General features: G+C 39.5%; 1 protein-coding gene across 4 annotated transcripts in view; it reads left to right on the forward strand.

Annotated features, from left to right (window-relative positions):
- Nucleotides 1–27,308, forward strand: part of PCDH9 (protocadherin 9) — a 917,670-nt gene that overhangs the window by 578,744 nt on the left and 311,618 nt on the right. For 2 of the 4 annotated variants that reach the window (XM_050947370.1, XM_050947380.1), the window contains exon 3: nucleotides 10,805–11,006. In XM_050947370.1, coding sequence (XP_050803327.1) covers nucleotides 10,805–11,006 — 202 coding nt within the window. Of the gene's footprint in view, nucleotides 1–10,804; nucleotides 11,007–11,785; nucleotides 11,843–27,308 lie in introns of all 4 variants that reach the window. The other 2 variants (XM_050947401.1, XM_050947390.1) reach the window with 2 other exon arrangements.

Here is a 27,308-nt window from a genome sequence, read left to right on the forward strand (position 1 = left end):
GACTTTTAATCCTTTTTGTAAACTCATTTAGCAGAGTTACTTTATATTATTGAAGAGAACCTGCCTCTTAGAAGTATCTGGTCTAGTTCCACCCTGAGGGAAATATTATTTCAGTTCTTAAAATAATTTAGATATATGTCTGTGGATTTACTGGCCTCTTTTGGCTTTAGATAAAAGAAATAAATAGGGTGTCCCCCATCACACAACTCCATGATCAAATTAGAATTCATACTCCAAATATCTCCAGCCCTGAGAAGACTTTGGCCAGCAGAGACTAAGAAGTAAACATGTATTGCCTGTGTTATGTTACACTACTTAAATTTAATGGTACTTTGGAAACCTGTCTGTCATTTCAGGCTAAAACTGTCAATCTGTTTTTTTCTGGGTTTATATATTATTATTATTTTATTAGTATTTATTTTATTATTTCAGTACATCTGACCTTCATCTCTTCTGCTCCAGTTACAGGCTCAGTCCTATCAAGCAAATTATGTAAGAGTACACTGGGTGCTGCAATGCAATAAATGACAATATCTGATAGGACCCAAAGAGGGCCAATCTACAGAAAACAGCCCCAACCTGGGCCACAGTAGAAACATAGCCTTTCCACACATATATTTATTACCTAACATTTTCCTCTAACAATGTACACGTACAACTTCTTCTCTTCTCCATTTTTCCCTGTCCTTCAGGAGTATATTTTCCTCTTTCTGTTGATCTGACTTTGTCTGTTGTTCATGTGTAGGTTTTAGAATCGGTAGACAATGTGGCTTACAGATCTTTCTCTCATTGTTCTCATTCAGAATATATTGTTTTCATGCTGTTTTCTGAGCTTCCGTAGATTAAGCAATTCTGTCATGTCATCAGAAAAAATGTCAGATTGGCTTTGCTTTCTTTTTCTCCGCCGTTGTTTCTCTTTTTTAATCTTCTTCTTGCCTTTATTTTCACAAAGCATGGTCAAATCCAAAACTGGGATTGCAGGGGATGGGGTGGGAGACAGATTGTGAGGTGATGCAAATATATTCCAAATTTGACTTCAATACTTCTGACAGTTTGCATCAAATGAGGATCTATTCCCTTGTTGGATATAATAGGTGACAATGGTTGGCCATTCTGCATTGCTTATTTCAACTTGGTTTGAACAACAAGGTTTGGTGACTCTTACTTGTCTGGAGAAACAGTAATCAAGGTCCTTAATTTACAGTTGTGTTGAGAAGAAAATCAGGTCCATTGTTTAGGCTTTTGGTTTACAACTAACGAGGACAACACTATATCATTTCATACGTGGTTTACATTCAGCATGTTAACTGTGCAACAATACAGGCTAGGGGATTTTTTTCTTTATAAATTTTAGATTATATTCTGCAGACACATTCTAAGGCAAAGGATGAATTTGTGGGCAGTTCTGTAGCTCTGGGAAGCAGAGACCCAGAGCAGTAATACAAATTTTGTCTTAGACACTTTATTAATAAACATAATACAGTAATGGTACAAAACACCATGGGTCAAATTTTCAAAAGAGCTCTGCACCCAAAAACTACCATTTTGGCATGTATATAAAGGGGCCAGATTTCAAGAAGTGCTTATTGAGAACAATGGGAGCTTTGGGTTGCTGATCATTTTTTTCAAAACTGGATACTTAAATTAAACTACCTTGACAAGTCTGGCCCAGTGGAGAGGGCACTGAACGCTTCTGAAAATCAGTCCCTAAAGCTTACTACATTTTTACAGGGGTTTCAAAAATTCTTGCTCAGGCAAAATTACTCGTAAAAGTCAAAATACACTTAAAGTCAATTGTTTTGCCTCAGTAAGGACTTTAAGATTGTTCTGTGCTATTTACTGAAGAATACTGTAGTAAATCCCAAATGTAAATCTAGTATCAACCTATATTTACAAAACCTGTCTGCTGAAAATACAATACTTAGGCACAATACATTTAACATTCATACCAATCTACAGCATTTGGAAAGCAGCCAAAGAGCTCCAGATTTTTTACTTTACTTTTTTAAAAATTTGTGTTTGTTCATTTTTAATTACGACTCATGACATCAAGGCAACAAAGGTGTGAAAAACTGTGACAGTAGAATATATGGGGGGAAAAGATAAGCAATGACTAAAGGGTATTTTAAATAGGTTTTAATGCTTTGAAATAAAACAAGTTTACCATGAAAATGTAATATGCTGTGGCAAACACAGCTTTATTGTTCTGTACCTGAACAATAAGATTAGGAATATTTTCAAAGAAAGGCATTTTGTTGTTGTTGCTGTTGACATTCACAAAATACTATAACTATTATTGATATCCAGTATTTAAGCAAACTGAAATTCATATTCTTGGAAAGCCACAATCAGCTCTCATTTTTTGCGATGAGCAATAGGCAACTAACTCAGTTTAACTCAGGGTTGTTTTGCTGTTGTGTGCTGTAGTTTTTTTTGTTGTTATGATGAAAGGCATAGCTGACTGGCCAACTAGTCTCAAATACCTTCCCCAGAACAAAATTGCATTCACAGTGTAACTTGAATAATCTCTACATGTTGGAAAACACTGATGATTCTTGTCATGCTGTCTAGAGTGGCTCACAACTCTGAATACTTACCTCAGGGCAGACTGTGAGAAGACTGTCAGGGCAGACACCTCAAACTGGTGGTGTGTTCTATAATAATATTTCACTGAGCAGGTAACAAATGTGAGCTCCTGGATCTTCACACCAGTCTTACTATGGAATCACAGACAGTCCTCTTGGACTTCTCAGTCTCTCTTGCCACCCAGGCACACTGAACTTTGTGATAAAAGGTTATTAAAACCAAAAATCACACCATGAGGTTGCTTCCAGTCCCAAGGGACCAGCCACTTACCCCAGCTCAATTGGTACTCCAGATCTTACACCAAAGACAATGCTGGCAGCCAACTCTATAGTAAACTAAGGATTTGTTAACTTAGAAAAGAAATGAGTTAGTGAGTGTTTAAAGCAGCTAAAATGTAACAAGAGATAAATCAGTTAGTAACTCCAAATGGTGGGAATGATGTACTAAACTGCCAATCTCCCAAATGTTTTTCAGCACTATCCATAATAACTCTGGGGATCGCTGTCTTCTCATTCAGTTATTCTATCCCGTTAGAATCCAAACAGTTCAGAAATACAGGCTCTTTCCTTGAATCCATATTTATAGTATCTTCACAAAGAAAGAAGTCTCTCTACTAGTATGGGCTTTTCCTTTGATGACTGTGAGTGAGGGATGCACTTAGACTTTTGACCTCGACCATATACATGATGGACAACTGCTTTGAAATTAGCATTTTCTCTTAAAGTCCTTAAGTCCTTCATTAGCATTTTACAAGATTTCTTTGATGAGTAATTTAGTAACAAGGCTATTTACCATACAGTGTTTGCTGTTGCATTATGACAGGAACAGATAAGCAAAAACAATACCAGTAAAATTTCACTAGTTTTCATTAAGTTGAAACATCTGAATACGCACTTATACATCTAACCCTTACTTTGATCTGCACAAGTGAACTGACCAGAATACACTCTAGCATGATGTGGTCAGCCAGTGTCACAATACTATAACACAGGGATCGGCAACGGGCTGAGGGACATGCTGACCGCCGCTTCTCGCAGCCCCCATTGGCCTGGAGCAGCGAACCACAGCCAATGGGAGCTGTGATCTGCTGAACCTGCGGATGCTGCAAGTAAACAAACCATCCCAACCTGCCGGCAGCTTTCCCTGATGGATCACATGCCAAAGGTTGCCGATCCCTGATATAACAATATCAAAGGCATGAAAAATGTTCTGTATCATTCTCATATGTGAAATAATCCTTTAGCGGGATGAGCTGTATAGAATCTCCTGCACCAGGTGACTAAAGGGGGCTGTATTTCAGTGACACTTGAAACAGCGCAATTTTTTTTTTAATTAAAACTCAGCCCAGGTTCAAAAAGCAGTTGAGGAAACCTGGCCTGCTTCATAGATTTACATGGGTGGTTTCAGTTGAATTTTGATTTTTGTGTCCATCTGAAACTCAAACACATGCAGTGCAAATACATGTACATCAGGAATGAGATAAATTGAAAGGAATTCTTAAACTATGGAGTTTTGCCAAGTTCTAATGATAATCTAGGATTGAATATATGAAGAAAAGTTTAGATTTCAATTCTGACCATAAATGGCAACAAAACTGATAGAATCATAGGACTGGAAGGGACCTCGAGAGATCATCTAGTCCTGTCCCTTGCACTTGTAGCAGGAGTAAGTATTACCTATGCCATCCCTGACAGGTGTTTGCCTAACCTGCTCTTAAAAATCTCCAGTGATAGAGATTCCACAACCTCCCTAGGCAATTTATTCCAGGACTTAACCACCATGACAGGACGTTTTTTCTACTGTCCAACCTACACCACCCTTGCTGCAATTTAAGCTTATTGCTTCTTGTCCTATCCTCAGAGATTAAGGAGAACAATTTTTCTTTCATCCTCCTCCTTGTAACATTTTATGTACTTGAAAACTGTTACCATATCCCCTCTCAGGTTTCTCTTCTCCAGACTAAACAATCCCTTTTTTTTTTCAATTTTCTGTCGTAAGTCATTTTTGTTCTTCTCTTGACTTTCTCCAATTTGTCCACATCTTTACTGAAATGTGGTGCCCAGAATTGAACACAATACTTTTGTTGAGGCCCAATCAGTGTGGAAGAATTACTTCTCTGTGTCTTGTTTACAAGACTCCTGCTAATAAATCCCCGAATGATGGAGTTGTTGGTTTTTTTGCAACAGTGTTACACTATTGACTCATATTTAGCTTGTGATCCACATTACCCCCCTAGATCTCTTTCTGCAGTACTCCTTCCTAGGCAGTCATTTCCCATTTTGAATGTGTGGAACTGATTGTTCCTTCCTAAGAGCATTTGTCCTTATTTAATTTCATCCTATTTACTTCAGATCATTTCTCTGGTTTGTCCAGATCATTTTGAATTTTAATCCTATTCTCCAAAGCACTTAAAGCCTCTCAGCTTGGTTTCGTCTGCAAACTTTATAAGTGTACTCTGTATGCCATTATCTACATCAATGATGAAGATATTGAACAGAACCAGACCCAGAACTGATCCCCATGGGACCCCATCGTTATGCCCTTCGAGCATGACTGTGAACCACTGATAACTCAAATAAATTTGTTACTCTCTAAGGTGCCACAAGTACTCCTGTTCTTTTTGCGGATACAGACTACGACGGCTACTACTCTGAAACCTGTCTCTGGAAATGGTTTTCCAACCAGTTATGTACCCACCTTATAGTAACTCCATCTAAGTTATATTTCCCTAAAATCATGCTCAAAATGTGATGTGATATAAACAAGTTTGCATCAATGTTGTGACACAAACAGCCTCCACACTGTCATGGTGTATATTGAACCTTCACTTGCAACATTTGGATTCAGCTCAGCAGAATCTTAGAGGGCAGAAAGGTTTTCAAATGGTTTGTCCAGCCTTAGTGATTTGTAGGCTCATTTGATGCCTTAATCACATGCAGATTGTTGCATGGTTGACCTCAAATGGGACTGAAATCCATGATGTCAAGATCTAATGGATTTGTTAAACGATAGAATGTTACTCACACAATGATACATGGTTATATATTATGCAGATCTTTAAGTTTTGCTGTAGTCACTGCAAAAATTTAGTTGCTGATTAATTTCTGACACTTGTACATTCCCAACTTGCTTTCTTCTTGGACCATTTCTTACTGCTTCAAAGTGGCTATGGTATCTGCTAAGAATGTATATTTAGAATAGTTTTGGTTATTAATACAGTCTCCATGGAAAAAGTCACTCATTTAAAAATACATATATTTTAAAAAGTGAATTTAGTGCAGACAGGTTTTGTAAATAGAAAAGTGAAAAGTGCTAACAAGCTAGTAGAGGTATTATATATGTGCATGAAATACAGCTAAAAGCTTGCATTGAGATCATAAGGGCTTGCCATCCATGACCAGGATGTTTTAGGTGTGCTGTACATTGATCATTAAGCTTGTTATTCAGCAGAGACTGATCCCATCTGGAGGAAAAATGCATTTGAAATGCTGTAGTTAATGACTGTACAGATGAGACGGAACAAGGATATTGGGAGCTCCTTGGCTGCCAACAGTTTGACGTAACTTAGTGAGGAAAAGAAATATGGGCAGCTTTCCTTTCAAAACAAAAGCACAGTGGTCCTCAATGCTGTTATTCCTCAAGGAGAGTTCAGTATGTTTTGGAAGGCGAACAAGGTTAACAAAGCGAGGGAAAGACTGCTTGGGAAGGTGCTTGGAATGTTGCATGCTCACAATACTTCCTTATTTTGGGTGCCTGATGTGTTAGGATGGATCACATTTTGGACTGTAGGGAAAGGAAAGATTGTCTTGGGGTTAATGAACCAGAATGGGACTTGGGAGATCTTGTGTTGTATTCATGGCTCTACCTTAAGTTTCCTGATCGACCTTTCACAAGTCTCATATGGTCATATGCCTTGGTTCCCCATCAGTAAAATTGAGATAATGCTTGCTGAGCTCAGAGTTATGAGAATAATTCCATTGATATTTGTGAGGTGCTCCAATACTACAGGTGAAACCTTTCTTCTTTCACTGGACAACTTCAAAAACTGAGCTGTCAGCTAAGGAGCTCCCACTGTCATTGTTGAGGCTGTGAGATGTATCTTCAGCTGACTAATCAGCCAGGAAAAGCCTGACCCATATTGATCTAGGTACTTTTATGTATCCAATCCCCTTGTTATAACACCCCGACATGACAATGGAATGGAAGCAGCCATAATGGATTGTGTATGCCTGTTAATATCAGGAATTATTGTTTTAACTACAATCAGCTTTCTTTGCTATATAACCCTACAGGCCTTTGGAACGCTCTTGGAATTGCAGATGATTCTGTTTAGCTGAATCAAACCCTATTGTTTCTTAACTATTTTATATAGTCCTGAAGAGACGGACTTTTATTGGCTCCCTAATTTAGAGATCTGTTTTCCTCAACCGTTGATATTGCCGTATGTTGTCCTTTTACTTCACAAATATTAAAAGAATATGCCTTTCTTGTGTTGCTGAAAGTCCTGCTGGTGTCATCATCTCTTGTTTTGGAAATACAGTACTCTGAATGTGGTTGTTTGGAGATAAAGGCAGAATATTACCAGATTTGCCCGTTACTTTGGGGTACACTCATTTATTAGGGTTACTCTTGGGAGGGGTGTCTGTAATTCTATCAATGTGCTGCTTGAGTCACTTGTGTTTTCATGTGGAGCTCTACTTCTCCCTTCTGCAAGTCCCCTCCCAATGAAGCTATCCTGCAGGACCTAGGTTCTCCAGGGCTGGGTTCTTCCAGCTCCAGAATCAGACGAACATTCGCACACACATTAACAGAGTGCGTCTGAGAGGACCGGGCTAATCAGCACTCTCAAGCTGACCCCTTATATGTCCCTGGACTCAGTAGACTGGATTGAACAGACCTCCAGGCTGTCACCCTCATATACCATGGGCACTGCACCGGAAGAGAGGCTGCACTGAGCAGGCTGGGTCGAGCAGCACTTTAGTCTGCCACCTTCATGTGCCGCTGGACTCAGCAGACTGGGTCAAGTAGTACTTCCAAGCTGCTACCCTCATATATCCCAGGTTCCACACATCCCTATCCCCATTTTCATATTACAATTGTTCTTGTAGTAAACACCACAGGATTTTTGGGTGCTGCAGGGATCTTTTAGCTTAGGTATGAGAAGTGCTGCTGCAGAGCGAATGGGGAAGCCAGAAACACCCATGAGCGGGGAGTGAGAGAGAAGCAACCAGCCTGACCATGAAAGTTATTTATTGCCAAGTAATAACTATACAAGGAGAGCCAAACAAACAAAAGTTATGATATTAAATCTAACTTAAATTTGATTACAAAAGTTAGGTTTACAAAACTATAACTGATCACACAAGTCAGGGTCAGAAGGCTATACCTAGCTAGAGAGAGAGTGAGCGAGCTGGGTTCTCACCACTCCGTGAAGCTTGAATCAATCAGGGTTCCCAGGCAGTGGTGGTAGCTGTGTGTCTGGAGTGCTGGAGACAGGTAGAGCCCCTAGTATGATCAGTCAGGTGAAGATGAAGTCCCAATGGAACTGATGCAGATTTTGGATCCAGGCATCAGAGTATTACTTGAGCATGGGTAGGGTTTTCTGTAGGGAAAGAACAGTGGTTCAAGGAAGAACACTACATGGGTTTGTGGGTAAACTGGTGGCTCAAGGGAATATACAGGCTAGACAATGGGAACAGACCATTCCTGGCTATGGGCAGCTCAAAATGCAATTAGGCAGCTTCAGTATTTTGGATACCAATAAAGGATTTATTACTATAATTGGTCTGATACTACTGAGCTGGGTGTGTACAGGTGTGGGTTCATTAAGGTCTGGAGCAGAGGTTACCCATCATGCAGTGCTTTTCTGGTTCCAGAGTTCATCAGTGTGGTTCTTGCCTTGGAATCTCTGTTCTCCCTTTTGTATGCTAATGAAGATGCTTCCCTGTTCCACTTTTGGAGATATACCTATCTCATAGAACTGGAAGGGACCTTGAAATATCATCAGGTCCAGTCCCCTGCCTTCACTAGCAAGACCAAGTACTGATTTGGCTCTAGATACCTAAACGCCCCCCTGAAGGATTGAACTCACAACCCAGGGTTTAGCAGGCCAATGCTCAAACCACTGAGCTATCCCTCCCCCTGAATGAGCAGTATTGATGCAAAGGGATTTAGATGTCTCTCCCTGCCTTTTCATTGCTTTTTGTAAGTCTTTCTTCTGATCAGCTTTGGTTCAAGCAGAGGCTGGTGGGGGTGGGGAGGGGTCGGAGGTCTTTTGTGAGTCAGATAGGCTGGTACTGTGCCCTGGTTTCCCAAGAACACAGAGCTGATAGGTAACAAGGGAAAGATATTAAGCTATATTTGTTTAGAATTGAAATGTATTCTGTTCATCTCTAAGGGAAAAAGAATCTGCTAGCAATACTGATTACATAGTATGTTCAGAGAATCAATTACAGAGTGAAAGACGTCTAAAAATAAACTAACTGGTATAGTTTGATGTAAAATTTGGCCTAGTCATAAAACACTGAGAGCTAAATCCTCGGCTGGTATAAATTGGCAAAGGTCATTGACTTCAATGGAACTACACCACTTTGCAACAGCTGGGAAACTGGTATTACAGTGTGAGGAATATCTTAAAAGTGAAAAAAGAAGCTTATTTGATACTAAATTAAGCAATAATCCAACAAAATGGGTTCAATCAAGCATCTAGGTTTGACCAAGTACGATGAATAAAAAGGAAGCCCGGAGGAGGATATTGATTATCTTGCACAACTGTTTTCAAACGACTGAAATGAGTAAACACACAATTAATAGTGTTATCTCTAGATTTTCTCCACATCATAATGAATATGGGCGCAATGCTGCTCCTATTGACTTCAGTCAGACAAGCCGGGGGGGGGGGGGCGCATTAGAATCTAAAGGCTTCCAAAGCTCAGTACTAAGATTGTGAATCTATCCTGGATCCCATACCATCTCACCTAACCAGATCACTCAAACTGTCTACTACTACAATTCATATTGTGAGGGAAGAGGTGCTTAACTTAAAGTATCCCCTCTCTTGGGATGCTCTAGTTGCCTCCAGTGTCTGAGAATGTAGCGTTATCTCATGATACACTTAATATTATGATCATACTGCTTTTATGAAAAACCTCATTCTTTTCCGTAGCCACTAGCTGCTAAAAGGGGGAGTTTGCATCTTGCAACACTATGTGACTCATGAGGAATTACTTGATCATTTTGTGGTCTCAATTCAGAAAGTCAGCTTACTTCCTTAGTCGAGAGTTGTTTAAAAATCAAGATTTATTATTATTTAAAAGATTGTTTGTTAACCATTTCAGGTGTATCCTGTGCAAATATTTTGGTCAGATTCCCTTAGTCCTGTCCTGTAATTTGAGATAACTTTTAATCCTGGCTCTGACTCACTTTGTTCCATTGAGCAAAGCATCTAACCTTAGTCTTCCCCTCTGTAAATTTATTGTAGTAATCAGCTACTCCATGGATGTGTTTTGTTAATCACTGTAATTTCAAAGCAATGTTATAAATGCTAAGTGTTAGTATCATTAAATAGAGAGACAAGGTGGGTGAGGTAATATCTTTTATTGGACCAACTTCTATTGGTGAGAGAGACAAGCTTGTGAGCCACACAGATCTCTGCCTCAGATATGTGTAGCTAGAAAACTTTCCTCTCTCACCAGCAGAAGTTGGTTCAGTAAATATGACCTCATGCACCTTGTCTCTCTAGTATCCTCAGGCCAGCATGTCTACAACAACACGGCACACAACAATGGATAATATAATTAAATAGACTTTTATCATTCTGGTTCTGGAAAGAGTGGGGAAAAGTTTTAAGATACACCCACTGATTGTGTAGGTGATATGTTCACACTGTTTGCTGATTTCAATGGATGATTCAATCATCACTGTTCCATTGCCTACTTTTCTTAGCATAGTTCCCAAAGATTTCTGTTGTTCGAGACAAGATTTGTATGTCGTCCCTTTTAACATAGCAAGAAACACATAAAAGCGCTTTCTGTTGGGACGCTTGCTTCAGAGATGAGCTCATGGAAACTTCTGAACCTCCACTCTCCTGCATGCTTTCTTCCCTGGGTTGCTGTACAGGGTTAAAAAAAAAAAGTGCCACAAGAGTCTTTTTTTTTTTTTTAAGAGAAAGAACAGAAAAAAGAGCACTAATCAGCATGTCCTGTGCTCTTCTTTGTAGTCCCAGCGCCGTGTTACGTTTCACCTCCCTGATGGCTCCCAGGAAAGCTGCAGTGACAGTGGTCTAGGAGACCATGAGCCTGTGGGTAGTGGAACCCTGATCTCACACCCTCTCCCTCTGGTTCAGCCACAGGACGAATTCTACGACCAGGCCTCACCGGACAAGAGGACTGAAGCTGATGGCAACTCTGACCCCAACTCTGGTGAGTTGACTTTCAAGGCTTTGGTAGTCTTTTGTAGAGGTTGTTTGTTTTGTTTTCCCTTTTTACTTTAAAAAAAATGTTTAAGCTGAGGGATGTGGAGCATGTGCATGGATATTTAGTCACAGCAGTTCAGTAGAATTTACAGCATGTTAAATTAGTTGCCTGAAATATCATGTTGCAATGTTGATTGTAAAAAAAATCCACAAGTTAAAAAAAAATTGTGCTTATTTGGGAAAGATGTATAAACAGACTACATGATGATAGAAAAAACAAGAAAGAAGGAAGTTCTACAAGGCAGTTTGCTTGTCTTTGTTATCATTTGCAGTGTTGTTTAGTATTCACCTATGCACTTTCTTCTTACAATGATGTGTCTGTCTTCACTGTGGGATGGGATTTGAAATCATCCTAAATACCTATTGGAGATCAAAGGAACAATCAATTGTAGGTGATATTTTTCATTGAACTAAGTTTAAAAATGGAGCAAAATAGGGTACATATAGTTTTCTGGCTAGTTTGCATATAGGTACTACTTCTTTCTATAGCTGTCACATTGAAAGCCCTTCTGCTTGCAAAAGTAAATGGAGATTCTCCGTTAGTTTGAGAGGGTGGGGTAGCTCATATTTGGCTCTAATGGATATGAGTTTCATCTATGATGTTCCACATGGGCAGTTTGGCTGGCACCCACCATGTCTATATATTTGGTAAACTATTTTTTCTTTTTAATTTTAATTAATTTTTACAGTATATTGAAAATATAATGCTTGCATCCTGCACTATAGATGCAGCTCAGCAAGTGATAATGGGAGAATCATACATCTGAACTGAGGACTCTACAGGTAATGTGACTAGGGCTCCTTGGGAATTTTTTGACAGTGTCTTGTCTTTGGAAAATGCTGATTCATCAAAACCTAAACTTCACAGAAACACATTGGTTTTGACAAAATGTTTGCTGGGAACATTTCTCAAGGGGGAGAGAGACAGAAGGACAGACACTCCATATAATAACCAATAGTTTAATTTAAAGCTGAGATTTGAAGCTGGGCCTACCATATCATATGTAAGCATGCTAACCACTGGGCTATAGGCTGTTATGGGGTTTATGTAATCTCTGTCTCTCTAGCACATACATGTTTTTGTTGTTTTTTCATTAAAACTGTTGAATGGTCTTGGTCTTGTTCCGCAAAAACAAATTCCCAAAGCTTGAAATTTTTCACAAAATGAAATGTTGTTTTCTGGCCAGCCCAAACCATGACCTTAAGTCCACAAAAACACAAGGACCAGTAAGAACGAAAAATGTGTATAGTATATGTAATTGATTAGTTTAAGTGGAATTATCCTGTTAATTCCCTGTCCATGCAAGAGAAGAGTGACATATTTAACTAGAGTACAGGGCTGTCTTAAGGTTTCATTCATTACCTGTATGCACTGTAGCATGGACTTTGCTGATACTGAGCTGTATATCTCTATATAGCACATAGCATACAAGTCCATCAAACAAAGCTGAACAAAGAGCAGGATCAGTAAACTCTGTACAAAGGTCTTACATGAGAGTGTTTCTCCATTAGTGAATAGGTGTCAACTGTACCGTGCAATCGTGCAATATTAATTACAAATTATCTGACTCACCGAAGTCGGCAGATGTGTTTAAAGCTCATATGAATATATCTGTTTTAGTGATGTCTGTAACTGATGTGATTATACACAATTTAGTCTTTGGGGACACTAAATTCATGGCAAGTCTATGAGAAACTAGTGGTCAAGCTGTACTGAAGGTTAGTGAGGCATGGGAATATAGTTTCCTATACTAATTATTTTATCAGACTGAATTAAAACATACATTTAAATAATGTCTTTTATATCTCATCAGATCTTACAAGCTAACCGGACCATAATAATTTATTTCACAGGCGTCATCCTAGGAAACCAAGGTTATGAGACACTGGTGATTATGTAGATTCCACTCTTAACTCTTGAGTCCTTACTTAGTTATTGCCCAAGCAACAATGAAGTGGTCACTGTGTGGCTGAAGATGCCTATTTTTTTATTATGATATGTGAAATAGTTTGCAACAGTTTATGGGCCTGAAAGATCCTATGGCATCTTTACAGGAGTAGAAGTTCTACCCAGCGTTAGGGCAAAATTAGGATGTGAGTAATTACATTCTGCCTACCTAAATTACTGATTTTGTGTCAATTGGATATGGTAATCTTTGACACTTCCTGTCTTCATCTGTAGTGTATTATTGCTGTGCAATGTTAAAGAGTTGTTGCATTCAACCCTAGAGGTAGTTTGATTTCAGTGGTTGTTGAAGTGATTCCTACTGTAGTGTGCATGGTTTAAAAGCACTGTGAATATTCGGGATGACAGGTGCAATTATGCGGGGGGACTGTGGGGGTGGATCTTAGTGAAAACCCATATTGTTATATTAATGAAACATATGCATTAGATTAAATCTTTAAAAATACAGAGAAATAGACAAGCTTTGTGATTTCTTTGTAATCCTAATATTTAACCATATCTGTGGTCAAAAGAAAAAAATGGACACATTAAGACTTTTGAGGGGCTTTATGTTCCTCTCTCATTCAACACACCCATGATTTACACTGGAACAAAATACTCAAAAAGAGAGTGTAAAATGTTTCCAAATCAGAATGGTCACATTTATATCCATTTTACAGAAAATATAAGGAGGTCATAAATGAGGATTTTTAAAAGAAATCTGTAACTTTGATGTTAATCTGGAGGTGTTATATATGTAAAATTATCTCAGAAAACAAAAAACTGTGTAATAATAATTACAGGTTAGACACCCAACCTCATAAATAGCATCAAAGTTCAATATTTCTTTAATAAAAAGCCTCATTCTCCATTACTCTTTCTCTTGTGTAATCACAACAGTAAATGACACTATCATGTGTAATAAGAATTGTACTAGGTAGGTTGTTGTACAATTGCCTGAATATTCTATTTTTTTCAAAGTTCCTTATTTGTGTTACAAAAAATAACACGTTCATAGAATCATCAGGCTCAACGGGCAGTGATCAATGGCTCCATTTTGAAATTTGAAATTTTGAAACTCCAATTAACTTTTCTCTATTTGCACTGTGTATTTGTTTATTTATTTATTTTTATTATTTCTCTTCAGGTGTCAATGAGAACAGACTAGGCAATTTCATAATTTTTTTTAGTCAGTATCTAGTATCTAATTTCATGTTAGTGTTCCCATGCACAAGTACTGCTGCAAATGTAGTGTGGTAAATATTACAGAGCAAGGTTTTGTAGTGCTCTTTAACTGTTTCAACAAAAATGAAAAGCAGCATAGTCATGGGACTATTTGTAATGATTGTCTAATAATGTATCTGTACATGTGGGGCCAAACTTGTCCTTCACTATCCCTTGCAAAGTGAGTTCTAATGCAAGGTGTGTTCAGTTTGTTGAAGCAGGATGCTATTTCTGCCCGGAAAGACCTGTTAAATGGTGACAACCATTTTGGTGAATGACTTCAATTTTTTTGTGAATGGTGTGTTTTTATTGTTGCATACCATAAATTTATGTAAATAAAGATGTAGCCATTGTTTCCTGATAGTGGTATGTTGCTGCTTTAATTAAGTTTGGAAAGGAGGCAAGGGGCAGTTTTGGACAGCCTGCAATGTTGAAGAATGAGTTAAATATTCTCATAGCTGAATGATCTACTGCATGAGAAACTCACTGTTATGTTTTGTAAGTGTTGCCAGCCTATGAAGAGACAAGGGAGTTACAATTACACTAGTCTAATGAAAAGGGCATACACAGCCAGAGGAAATTCCCCCAGCTAATATTAAAGACACCAATATCTTATGAAAGTAAGAGAGATTACAAACACTAGTTTTGTTAGCTAAATATTGTCACCACTACTGGAGGGCAGACAGGAGAGGCAGGACAAATAGAAAATAAATAAATAAGCACTTTAATCAGGATCTGCATACTCCAAGATTGGTTTAGGACACTTAACCTGTCAACTTTGTGTAGGCTCACATTGTCCAGCCATGCCAGAAGAAAAACAGAAGGCAATGGATTTAGTTTAATTAGTCTGCAATTTTATTCACTTAAGATATCTGGGAGTAACCAACCACAAATTGTACAGTGCAGGTCATCATATTTCCTTAATCATTTACCCTGCCACCCTCTCCTTGTAAGAGGATTAAGGGGGCTAAAAAGGAGGGGGCTTGCTTTGCTTTACATCCTTTTTTGATCCATTTTCTCTGATAACAGTAACCCTTCCATACTGATACCCAAACTGGACATCTACCATAAGTTTTATGTACTAATTTGTGACATTATAACCTAACTTCCCTGCCCCACCCACTGGATCCCAGACCCACTATGGGGAAGGAAAAAAATATTCCACTTCACTTTGGCTGGTCTAGGAGTGAGGGACAAATTACTTACTCCCCAGCCCCCAAGGAAGAAAGGACAACTAGCATGATGCCTGCAGCAGATCATAAAGGGACCTGACTCTTTTTTAGATTCTATGAGTCGGAGGATGAGTACTGCCAGCCCAATCTAGGCAAAAACAAGCTTTTCTGGGACTGCACATAGTATAAATACTCCCACTCTTCCAGTCAGCAGGAAGGGCAGTGTCCCTCCCCACCCCACAACCTGATTAAGCTATTTTCTTATCCTCCCTACTCTGTATAGGTCTACTTTCTTCCTTCCTCTGCCTCTGCTACCAGTAGTAGAGAGAGCCTTTAAAGAGGTAACAACCCCCTTTTTTCCAGCCACCTCACAAAGCTATGATGAATGAATATCTTATTCTTGAAACTTTCACCTAATCCACCTATAGGTGTTTGTCATCTCAGACTTGTGTGATCAATGATAATTGACAATTAAACAACTATAAAAGTTCACCTTTCACTTGATGCACCAGTATATCCCAAGGTTATCCTATTTTATCAGAACTCTTCTGTCAGTGGGCTGAAAAATTGCATCCTTCCATACATTTTCATGAGCTCTGTGGCATTATTATAGGTTAATAACAACAACTAATTCAAATTCAAGAGTCATGACTGAGATGACTTAATTTCACACACAACATTAATTTGTAAAATGTTGCCATTCTTAAATACAATTATGAACAGCCATGTAAAATGACACCATGTTGACCATGACTTTGTGGTCAGTGTAGAGCAGGACAAATTGAAATCAGTCAATTTATAATAAGTCAATTGTTTGCAACCATCTTGAAACATAATAAAATGAAGTATTATGTCTAAGCCCAAAGAGGAAGTAGAACAGGGATTTGTGATTGCTGCATTGAGAATATATAATTAAAAAGAGAAAAATAATGAAAAAAAACCCCGAACTCTGTAATTTGACATAAAAGGAGAACTTTTAAAGGAATTTTCAAAAGTAGAGGTTTAAATATTAGCCGGCCACATTTTGATTTCTGATGTATGTATTTCTGACCCAAGCTGTTTCTAAATGAAGAATATTTTTTAATTTAAAAGACTATTCATTTCACTTTTCACTCTTCCTAAGAAAGCTATTAAAAGGGAAAATAGTTCCAAAGGTTTCAATTGTTGCCAGATTTTATCTCTCAGTATGTCAGATACGAACCTGCAAAACCACCAAATTGCCCTAAAGTCTAGTAGAAATTGCATATTACCAACATGACTTTATTGCATCTCTTCTGCTTGCTTTGTGGCTTTTTAATGTGTTTATTACAAAGTGTAATGTTAACAGAAACATCCTGTTTTATGACCTGTTGACATTAAGAGTAGAATTGGATGTATTTTAATCTAGAATGTTTCTTTTGTAGTTCAGCAGGCAGGTGCTCAGTGTTGTTTTCTTGCTAGTACAGTTTTGATTTTCATCAGCATTAAATGAGCCCTTATTAGTTAAGGATCCTGCTTTCACTGCTCGTTTAGCAGCCTTTACTAAGTACTCTCATTTAAACTGGAAATATTGGCTATATTGAATGTAACCATTAGATGGATTAACAGAATGATAGAATTGTATGTAGGAAAAATGTGCCTCCTAGTGTAAAGAAGGTGAAATGTGTACTTTCATGAACTTGCTTGATGAAATTACATTTTGATAGCTTCAAGCTGTGGATGTGATTCATTCTCCCTCAAAGAGATAAAGAGAAATAGCATATATTTAACCGACTGTGGGAACTGCTCTGGGGAGAAAGCCTATTATACATTTCAGATGTGCCTCTGTGGAAATAAGTAAGAAGCAGAGAGAAAAAATATTTGTCCTTCATATGTTTGCCTAATTTCTACCCATAATTAATAAGCAATATAAATAAATGTTACATAACCCAAAATTATGCCTTCATGTAAGGAAAACAGGGCTTGGGTGAAAAACTATAACACAACCTTGGCATTTTAAAGGTTTCACTTGTAAATATAAAAAGAAGAAAATTGTTTTATAATGCCTGAGGGTATTCAAAATAAAAATAAAAATTTGGAAGTAATTCCATGTTCTTGGAAGCAATGTCTAAAATAACCCAAGTCTGCCATTAATGCTATAATTACAATGCTTTTTATTTCCAGTATATTAAAAAAAAATTGTTTCAGTGTGGCTTACAAAACACGAGACCACACATTTGAATAAGCCTAATGATACAGTTGTTTAGTGAAATGATTTCAGGGGAATTAAATCATAATATAATTCCAGTAATAAGCAGGAATATTTCTGTGGCATAGTTTAATTATTATTACAATTCAGAGTTATGGCAAGTGTCTTGTATTAAACTTGCAAGAAAGAGTCCTGTGGCACCTGATAGACTAACAGATGTATTGGAGCATGAGCTTTTGTTGGTGAATACCCACTTCATCAGACACATGTATTAAGCTTGGTCATATGACAGGTCCCATGTGCAGAAGCTAATCCTTTCATGCAAAGAACTCTGGTTTACAGTGTTACTATCACAGGGGCCAGTGGGTGATGGTGTTTTAACCTTAAGTCTATTGCCACTGTATAATCCTTGCTTTTCTTTACTGCTCCAAAGTTGCTTGTTCCACTTGGCCAGACTGAAGTTCATAGCGGAGAATTTACAGTTTAACATGTAGCCAGGGAGGCCTCTATGTTAACTTTTTCTCTCTAGATAAATCACTGTCCATAGCTATTTTTGTGTTTCATATTCTGAGAACTGAAAGAGGAACATTTGCCTTTGAGACATTTCCTCCATTTCATTAAACACAAGTTCATATCTCACACAGAATCTTACACTGTCGCATTTAGCTACAGGCAAATAGTAGCAAGAGGAACTGGAGACAAGTTGGCTGAATTACCCTACTGAACAGCTAAAAAATAGACTGAAGACTGGATTCAATCTTAGCACTATGTATTTGTTTCTTAAAAAATAAAACCCTGAGAGGCATGATATGTATCAACATTTTATTAAGATTTCTACAGCATTCTTGGTTTAGAAAGAAGACACAGAACCAAATTTTATCCTGTTTTCCTTTCTCTTCTCCCCATGCACCAATTCAGGATGTGTGGAATGTGAGTCAAGTTTGAATCTGATCTGTGCAACTCATTTCGTAAATGTGGAGTGGATATTTAGTGCAGGTACTCCATAGGGAAGAGATACAGAGACTTGATAAATGGCTTGGTAAAGGACTTAAAGGAGGTGTTTGTTAAAGGAGAGGAATGAGGAAGGTAGCCTAGAGGCTTCTGTAACTTGCATGGCAGGGAGCCAAGCCCTGTTTCCTTGATAGCACGCCTTAACCCTCGTTTGAGAGTGGGGATAGTAAGGTCCCAGCAATGGGTTGACTGGGGACTAGAATGGAAAGAGAGGGGGGCTGGCAGAAGCCACCAGGTAGATATTGAATGAAATAGGGTTATCCGCACTGTACACTGTACACTTTTATCTGCTGCTTTGTCCCAGAAATCCAATAATAAAGTTGCGGCCTGATTAACACATATGCAACGTCTCCTGTCCTCCTGTCAGGATAGCCGGACAATGTCTGATATACTAAAAAGCCATCTACACTCAGAAATCTTTTCATTATACAGATTCATAGATTCTTAAGACCAAAAGTGATCATTTTAATGTCTGTTATAACTACAGCAGGGGTGAACAAACTATGGCTTGCGGGCTGGATCTGGCCCTCAAGGCTTTGGATCTGGCCTTCAGGATCACCACCCCCGTGGTGCTGCAGGCCTGGCACTGCTCTCACGAGCAGCTGGCACCACATCTCTGTGGCCCCTGGTGGGAGTGGGGCAGAAGGCTCTGTGTGCTGCCCTCGCCTCCAGGCACCGCCCCCGGCAGCTCCCATTGGCCGGGAATGGGGAACCACGGCTAATGGGAGCTTCAGGAGAGGTATCTGGAGGCACGGCAAGGGCAGCAGATGGAGCCATCTGCCCCCACCCCCAGGAGCCACACAGGGACATGGTGCCAGCTGCTTCCCGGAGTGGCACAGTGTAAGGCCAGGGCGGACAGGCAAGGAGCCTTCCCTGGCCCTGGTGTGCGCTGCTGCCACCCTAGAGCCACTCCAGGTAAGTGGTGCTGACCTGGAGCCCAAACCCCTCGCACACCCCAACTCCCTGCCCCGAGCCCCCTGCCACACCCCAATCCCCTGTCCTGAGCCCCCTCCCGCACTCCGCACCCTCCCTGAACCCCTGCCCTGAGCCGCCCTTGCACTCCACACCCCTCCTGCACCCAAATCCCCTTCTCTATATCCTCTCATACAGCCTGCACCCCTCCTCTTCCCCAGCCCTGAGCCCCTTCCTGCACACCGCACCACCTCCCACATCCTGCACTCCCTTCCACAACACAATGCCTCCCCTGGCCCTGCATGCAATTTCCCCACCCAGATGTGGCCCTCAAGCCAAAAAGTTTGCCCACCCCTGAACTACACCATATTTTCAAAAGATATCCAGACGTAAAGACTTCAAGTGATGGAAAATCTATCCAACACTCAGTTACTTATAGACAGCAATCAAATTACTTCTTTACCTTCACTTTGATAAACTAAGCAGACTGTGCTTCTTAACCTGACTGTAAGTCAAGTTTTCTAAATGTTGACTCATATTGGTAGCTCTTTTCTGAACATTTTTCAATTTTTCAACATCTTTTTTAAGTGTGGACTCCAAATCTGAACACTATATAAGAGAAAAGTGACAAATGCTGCATGCTTAACCACTTAATCATCCAGACCTTTTATAATAGTCTCAAGGTTAAAACGACATAACCACAATTTCAACTTAAATGCCCACAATAGGGGAAAAAACCCTCCTCATAAAACCCCTAAAACACAGGGAGTGCTTTTATTGATTTCCTTCTGTACAGATTCTTATGTTTTGATGTCAGCGGGTATTTCTTCATGCCTCAGCAGCTAAACACAAAGGTCTCTTTACATTAGGATTAAAACAGAGAAACTCAAACCAATTTTATAGCTATCCCAGTAACTGATAAAAATTAGAGCAACAAAAGAAAATTGCAGTTTCAGTATCAGTTAAGTTTCTTATGCTACACTCCATGCTGGGAAATCATTTGTAAATAAGGCTAAGATTTTGTCATGGATATTTTTAATAAAAGTCAGGACAGGTCATGGACAATAAAGAAAAAATCATGGAAGCCATGACCCGTCTGAGACTTTTACTAAAAATGTATGTGCCAAAATGGTGATCTTTGGGTCCCCACACCACCTGAAGCAGGGAAGCTGTGCAACAGCTAGGAGCTCCAAGGCCCCCACTGTGGGTTAGGTGTCAGAGCTCCAGGGACCCCTTGCCACCCATGGCTGGACGTTGTGCGACCTTCCGCCACTTGCAGCAGCTGGGACCTGTGGGGTACCCCTGCTACCTGCAGCTATGGGGGCCCTCCCACCACCTGTGGAGTCTGGGAGCTGTGGGGTGCCCCTGCGGTATCCAGGAGCGGTAGTATACTCCCACTGCCCACATCCCCAGGGGCCCATGGTGGATGGGAGCTGGAGCTGCAGGGTTCTCCTGCTGCCTGTAGCTCCAGGATCCCCCACTGCTCACAGCAACTGAGAGCTGTGGGATACCCCCACTGACCATGAGGGCCAGGAGCTCAGGGGTTCCCCTGCTGCCTGAGGGCTGGGACCTGTGGGGGCACCAGAGGCGGCGGGGGTACCCCACAGCTCCCAGCCCCCATGGGTGGCGGGGGATCCTGCAGCTCCCAGCCACCGCAGGCTGGAGTCATGGAAGACACAGATTTTGTGATTCCATAACCTCTATGACTAAATTGTAGGTTTATTTATAAATAATCATGCAGATTTTACAAAATGGGTAACAGTAGCAAGTTGCAATCCTGAAAACCCTTTTTCAAGTAAATAGTTTCCCTGACTTTGCAGCACATGTTTAAAAGTTCTCCCTGTGGAGCTGCATGCACGCAACTAGTAGAAAAATGTAACATGAGTGGAATAAAGGCAAAGGTGGAGGGCATGTTGCTGCACAGATCCTCTGTAATTGTAACAGTGATTTAGAATAAATACTTTTCTCTATTTACAGCAGGCTATTAAACTAAAATTAATTTCTATAAAGTTTATTGGCATCACGTAAAACTAAAATTAGTGAATTATGGTACAGAAGCTCAACTTTCCATCATACTCTAACCTAGGGGTTGGCAACCTCTGGCATGCGGCTCGCCAGGGTAAACGCCCTAGCGGGCCAGACCAGTTTGTTTATCTGCTGCATCGACAGGTTCAGCAGACCGCAGCTCCCACTGGCTGCAGTTCACCATTCCAGGCCAGTGCAGGAGGCGGCGGCCAGCACATCCCTCGGCCCACACCAGTGGGAGCCGCGATCCACCAAACCTGCTGATGCGGTAGGTAAACAAACTGGTCCGGCCCACCAGGGTACTTACCCTGGCAAATTGCATGCCAGAGGTTGCTGACCCCTGCTCTATCCTGTTCTGAAACTGGAGTTCCAGATTTTTATGGAAGGGTGTCAAAATAGGAGAAAAACTGATTACTGACTATGTCAAGACTTGCTGTGTGCTTTAATTTTAATACATATTTGTGAAAGTGTAGGGAAATATCTGATATTACTTATAGCTCATATTTCAACTTAATTAAAATGTAAAACTTGTCCTGACTCTTTTAAATTACATTCATACATACCATTATCCTTCCCCCTAGAAGCGGGTGCTCATCTCTGGAAAATTGCCAAGTATTGGTCCAGTATCATTTTTAACTTGGAGTCTATAAACAGAAGGAATTAAGATCTCCATAAACAAGATTATATGTATTATCTTCTAGTTTGTTTGAATAGATATCTTGATAAACGTATTTGCAAAAGTCAGACACTAGGGGACAAATCCAGTGACGAGACAGAGGGAATTTAGCATTGTAAGTAACATGCATCTTCAAATGATCTCTCGGACATGTAAGTTACACTAACATATAAATTTAGACTCACAATCACATACAAACACAATATTTACTACCCTTACACATCACCTCTGAATGTGGTCCACTGAATGTGAATTTTAAAAGTCTACATTGGGTGTATCTTACACACCCAGAGCTAGACTCTGCTCTTAATTACACTGCCATAAATCCAATAGCTCTACTGACTTCAGTGATGGAAGAATCTGACTCGGAGAAGAGAGAACAACAACTAACATTGTGGTGTTTATTAAAGCTATCTTCTGACACAAGCTCCTCAGCATGTAAGTTACATCAGCTTAGATTTCCTTTCACTTAGCCACAGTCAATGACTGAATGGAGAACAAATGTGAGGAAATCTAAGAGAATGGAAGAGATAAGACTTGTACCATCTTGCACATCACTAGGGTTATTTGAAATATCTATATAAGAATTTTTTTTAATTAAAAATGGAGGAAATTTTGCCGACTGTGTTTCTCATTTATTGACCACCTATTACATATTATACATTTATCCCCAGGGTTAAATCCAGGCCTGGCGTAAGCAGTTGAAAACTCTTTTGAAGTCACTGGAGTTTGCATCTGCTTCAGTGGGCTGAATTTAATCTTAGAGCTGTGTGAAAGTCAGTGGTTTCAGTTCACTGGAAGTCAGGTGATGTATTTTCTCTTCTCTCTCCTTCTGTACATATATGTAGGTCTTGGCATCCTTTTATTTTTTTTTGCTGATTTTCAAGATTGAGTGAAACCAAAATATAAGGTGAAAGATGCAAACAAGCAAGCTCAGCTTGAAATGGTTATAGTTTTCCTGAATTCATGTCAAAACCACTGAATTTTGTAAGATTTTCATTTGAAACCACTGAATTTCAAACTGATTTTTTACTAACCACTCTAGCTTGAAACTTGCTTCAGTTTCATTGCAAGTGCTATGAATCTCTGAGAAATGTCTAGTCCAAATGTCAGTTCTATAACAAAAAAACCCAAATATTTGGCTTCATTGTAGAAATTTTAAATTGCATGATTGTTGTGTAAAGTACGAAGCCACTGTATTTTCAGTGAGATGCTCTGCCAGTTAGCATGATTTCTCCAGTTGGCCAGATTTGTCTTCTTTTCCCATTTATCATTCTGTAAAAAATAGAAATAAGATGAACAACTGAATAAAATCCAATTTTTCAGGCATAATTGAATGGATCGGGAGAACTGTGTGTGAATTCTGGGGTATTCCAGAAGGCAAACTAGTTCTAATCGTGTGACACAAGATCAATTAATGATAGTGGTGATTTTTCCAAAATCCTAGGGCAGTGAAGCATATAATATGTCACATACAGTTTGTTATTTGTTTGTTTGTTTTTGAGACTCTTTCAGGAAACTCTAGGGAAATTAGTATTCTAGGGTTTTTGATGAATATCTTGGTTTGTTACATTAGTACTGAGATTGATTATCTGATTAGTCAAATTCAGTTTCTAATGGTGGACTTGACTGTGCAATCTCTGTTTTCGTTGGTAAGCATTTGCTCATTCAATAGGACTACCCTGGTGAAAAAGGATTGCACTGCTGAGTCCCTGGAAATCTCACTTGCAACACTTGAATGGGTACAAATGACCAATGGAGTGGTAGAATTTTTGAACACCAATTAATGCTGTTTTGATGCTCCTGTTAGCTTTCCTTAGTCTTTAGCACACCTTAGACAGACTGGATATTGTGCATATTTAATTCTTATTTCTGCTGCTGTAATTTTTCTTACATTAAATATTCTGAGGGAGAAAACTAATTTGTGATCCTTATTATATTCATGCCCAGCTTTGTCTGATAGAGGCTGATCACAAGATATGCCAACTCTTGAACTAAGAGAGGCAATGCTTTTTTTCAGGTCTTTCACGTACTCTTTTACAAGGTATGGAGTTGACAGCTGATATTATTCTGTAGATGTATATATCCACAAAATCATTCCTGCTTCTGGTTTTGAGAAATAATGGGAATGTGACTCCAATTCCATTCGCTTAGAAAGTAATCTTGTTCCTTTAGAGAATTAACAATATTTGTTACTTTTAAATGGCATTTTTTGAATGAACAAGGTTGTTGTCTAATTTCCAGTCTTTTGTTTTATTACCATGCTAATCAGATACACCAATTAATGACATTCATTTTCAGTGTCCTGTAAAGTCTACCTCTGTTTAAAGACAACTGTTTTTGTTTTGTCCTTTTGCGCTTCCTGGATAATAGTTTCTGTTTGATTCCTACTTCTCTGAGTATCTATGCACCACACAAGGTTGTTTTTTTGTGTTTTTTTCTCTTTTCAGATGTACTAGCTTGTAAGCATATCTTATTGAGTGCCATGACATTGGAGGAGTAGAAGGTAATTTATCTTGGTGCTCAGAAATTCTACAGTGTTACTGAATGCTGATGACTATATACTTGTGCCGTAAATGGAAAACCATCTAGTCAGAAACTGAAATTCTTCATCAAGTAAATAGCAAAATGAGCTTTTGCCTCCCAAAATTGTGAATTATCCCCTTCTGTAGACAGTGTAGAGGCATCATACAATAATTTGGAAGGGCATTTTGAGACATTTGAAAAGAACTCTTAATTTCAAGTACTTGTTTGGTTTTTTTTAAGTGAAGCTCTGTCCTCAGATAAGTTCACGCAATTTCCATTGAAGTGAATTGCACTTCTGTTGAAGTGGTATCCACTTACCTGAAGGTAGATATGGTTCTACATTTGTAGAATGAAACAGAGAGAACTGTATTAACTTGTCTCCATTTACTGTTTGGTTTAATGCTAAAATAATTATATATTACTCAATGATGAAGGCCTGCTCTTTGTACCAACACATAGACATGTTACCATATGACTTAAACTCCACATCAGGGATGGAAAACTTACTTCTAATATCTTCCTTTACCCTAGTACTCTTCCTACCGTCGTTGTGATATAATATTAATAGAGGACCTGGAAAATTCAGTTGTAAAGCAGTAAGCTAGTCTCTGCCTTAGCTATAGTGGAGTTCTCCACTCACTATAATGAGTGCCCTTTGAATTCACATGTATGTGATAGGTATCTGCAACTTTGATCAACCTCTGTCCAGAGAAGAGAAAATCACTGTTTGATTTGTTATTTGTTTTGTTGTTTGTTTCTTTTTTCAGGGGAGTGGTTTTATTTTATTGCACAAGTAGGATACCAATGGGTTGATGTAACCATGCTTCCTCATGGAAGTGTCTTAGAGTAGAGAAATGTGTTATTAATTCATAACATTAACTTGACAACAAGCCTTTATGTAACCTATGAGACTCAATACTTATTTTGTTTCTCTAACATAGGGAAAATAAATATTACATGTATGTAACAAGGTAAGGACTCACCCCTGCAGCACCTCCTGTCGGTCATCCTGGGAATTAGCTCTTTTGACCCAGAGCGCCCTCTGCAGGCCAGTGTCCTGCTTGCCCCCATGTCCCTCCCAGACCTGGTGCCCCTTGTCCTCAAGCGCTTCCCCCTGGCAGTACACCAACTCTCAGGATCTCCCCACCCAGAGGAACCCCCACCCACTAACCCCACCTCGCCTCAGTCACCATCTAGCCCCCGCTCACTGGGCCAGACTGCAGTGTAAAAGCCACTCATCATAGGCAAGGGGGGTTTGGACCGGCTGCCTCTGCCTACCCGGGGCTGCACCCTTGCACCCTAGTACCTTTCTGGCCTTTGACAAGGCTGCAGCTTGGGGCTTTTCCAGGGTGCATCTCCCCAGCTCCCTTGCCCTATTTCCCAGCCATGCTCCCCTCGGATACTCTGTTCAGCTTCTCAGCAGCCAGGCCCTTCTCCCACTAGAGACACAGAGAGACTAACTCTGTTCTGAGCCTGCTGCCCTCTTATAAGGGCCAGCTGAGCCCTGATTGGGGCATGGCCAAAGCTGTGCCTGCTTCCCCAATCAGCCTGGGAACTGCTTGCTCCCAGCCACAGACCACTCTCAGGGCTGTTTTAAGCCCTTTAAGGCTGGAGCAGGTGACCACCCCACTACAATGTATTTTTCCTTAAAAATTTGTATTTTCCACAAACAAAATAGAGTTGTGCCTGTCAATACACAAACTTGGACTGCTCTCCTTACCCAAAAGAGAAAAAAACCTCTAATCTTTTTTTTAATACAAAGGACAACTTATTAACATTTTAAAATATGAATGAATAAATTCTCTAGATGCAGGAATATTATTTTGTGGCTGTGGCTTTCTACTCTCATATGGATCCAGAGAAATACAGGGTTAAAAAAAGTAGGTAAGCAGATTGCAAGCATTCTATGATTATTTTCAATGTTCAGACATGTACAGTACATTACACTGTGATTCCACCACCACAACAAAATACTCATTACTTCTGTCAATCACAGTGAGTAGAGATGCCTTGCTACTCAGATGTGATAATATCTTAGTCTATTATAGTTAGTGCTTATTTACCATGTGTGTGGGGAAGAGTGGAGGGACAGAATACACACATCTTTACATTTACCACAGCCCAAGATGGATATTTTTGTTCTTCTGGAATCATAATAACAAAATCCAGTGTTTTGGCTTGTGCCGTAGGCTTGTGCATTATTCTTAAAAAGTTTTGCAGTTTTAAGAAGGGGATGTGTCAATGTAAAACACACTCTGAAAAGCATTTCTTGTTTTGCTATGTCTATGCATCTTGCAGACATGCAGGAAATCAGCACCTATAGCCGCAGTCAGTGGCATTCAGATACCATGGTGATAAGCGTGATATAACAACCTAAAATGATATATTCTAGACAATATTTACTGGAGTCACATAAAAAATGGTAGACTCTCCCTGGAGAATGTGCCACAGGCAATTTTACTAGAGTTGGTTCATGCAGTTAGGTAGCTTGTTATCTTCAAGGCTATCTTATTAATTTTTCCTCTGAGGAAATATCTCCTTCTTTAAAGAAAAATAATCCTCATAGAGTATAGAAGTTGCTACTTGTATTA

This window comes from Gopherus flavomarginatus, chromosome 1 (genome assembly GCF_025201925.1).
Source record: "Gopherus flavomarginatus isolate rGopFla2 chromosome 1, rGopFla2.mat.asm, whole genome shotgun sequence".
NCBI lineage: Eukaryota > Metazoa > Chordata > Testudines > Testudinidae > Gopherus > Gopherus flavomarginatus.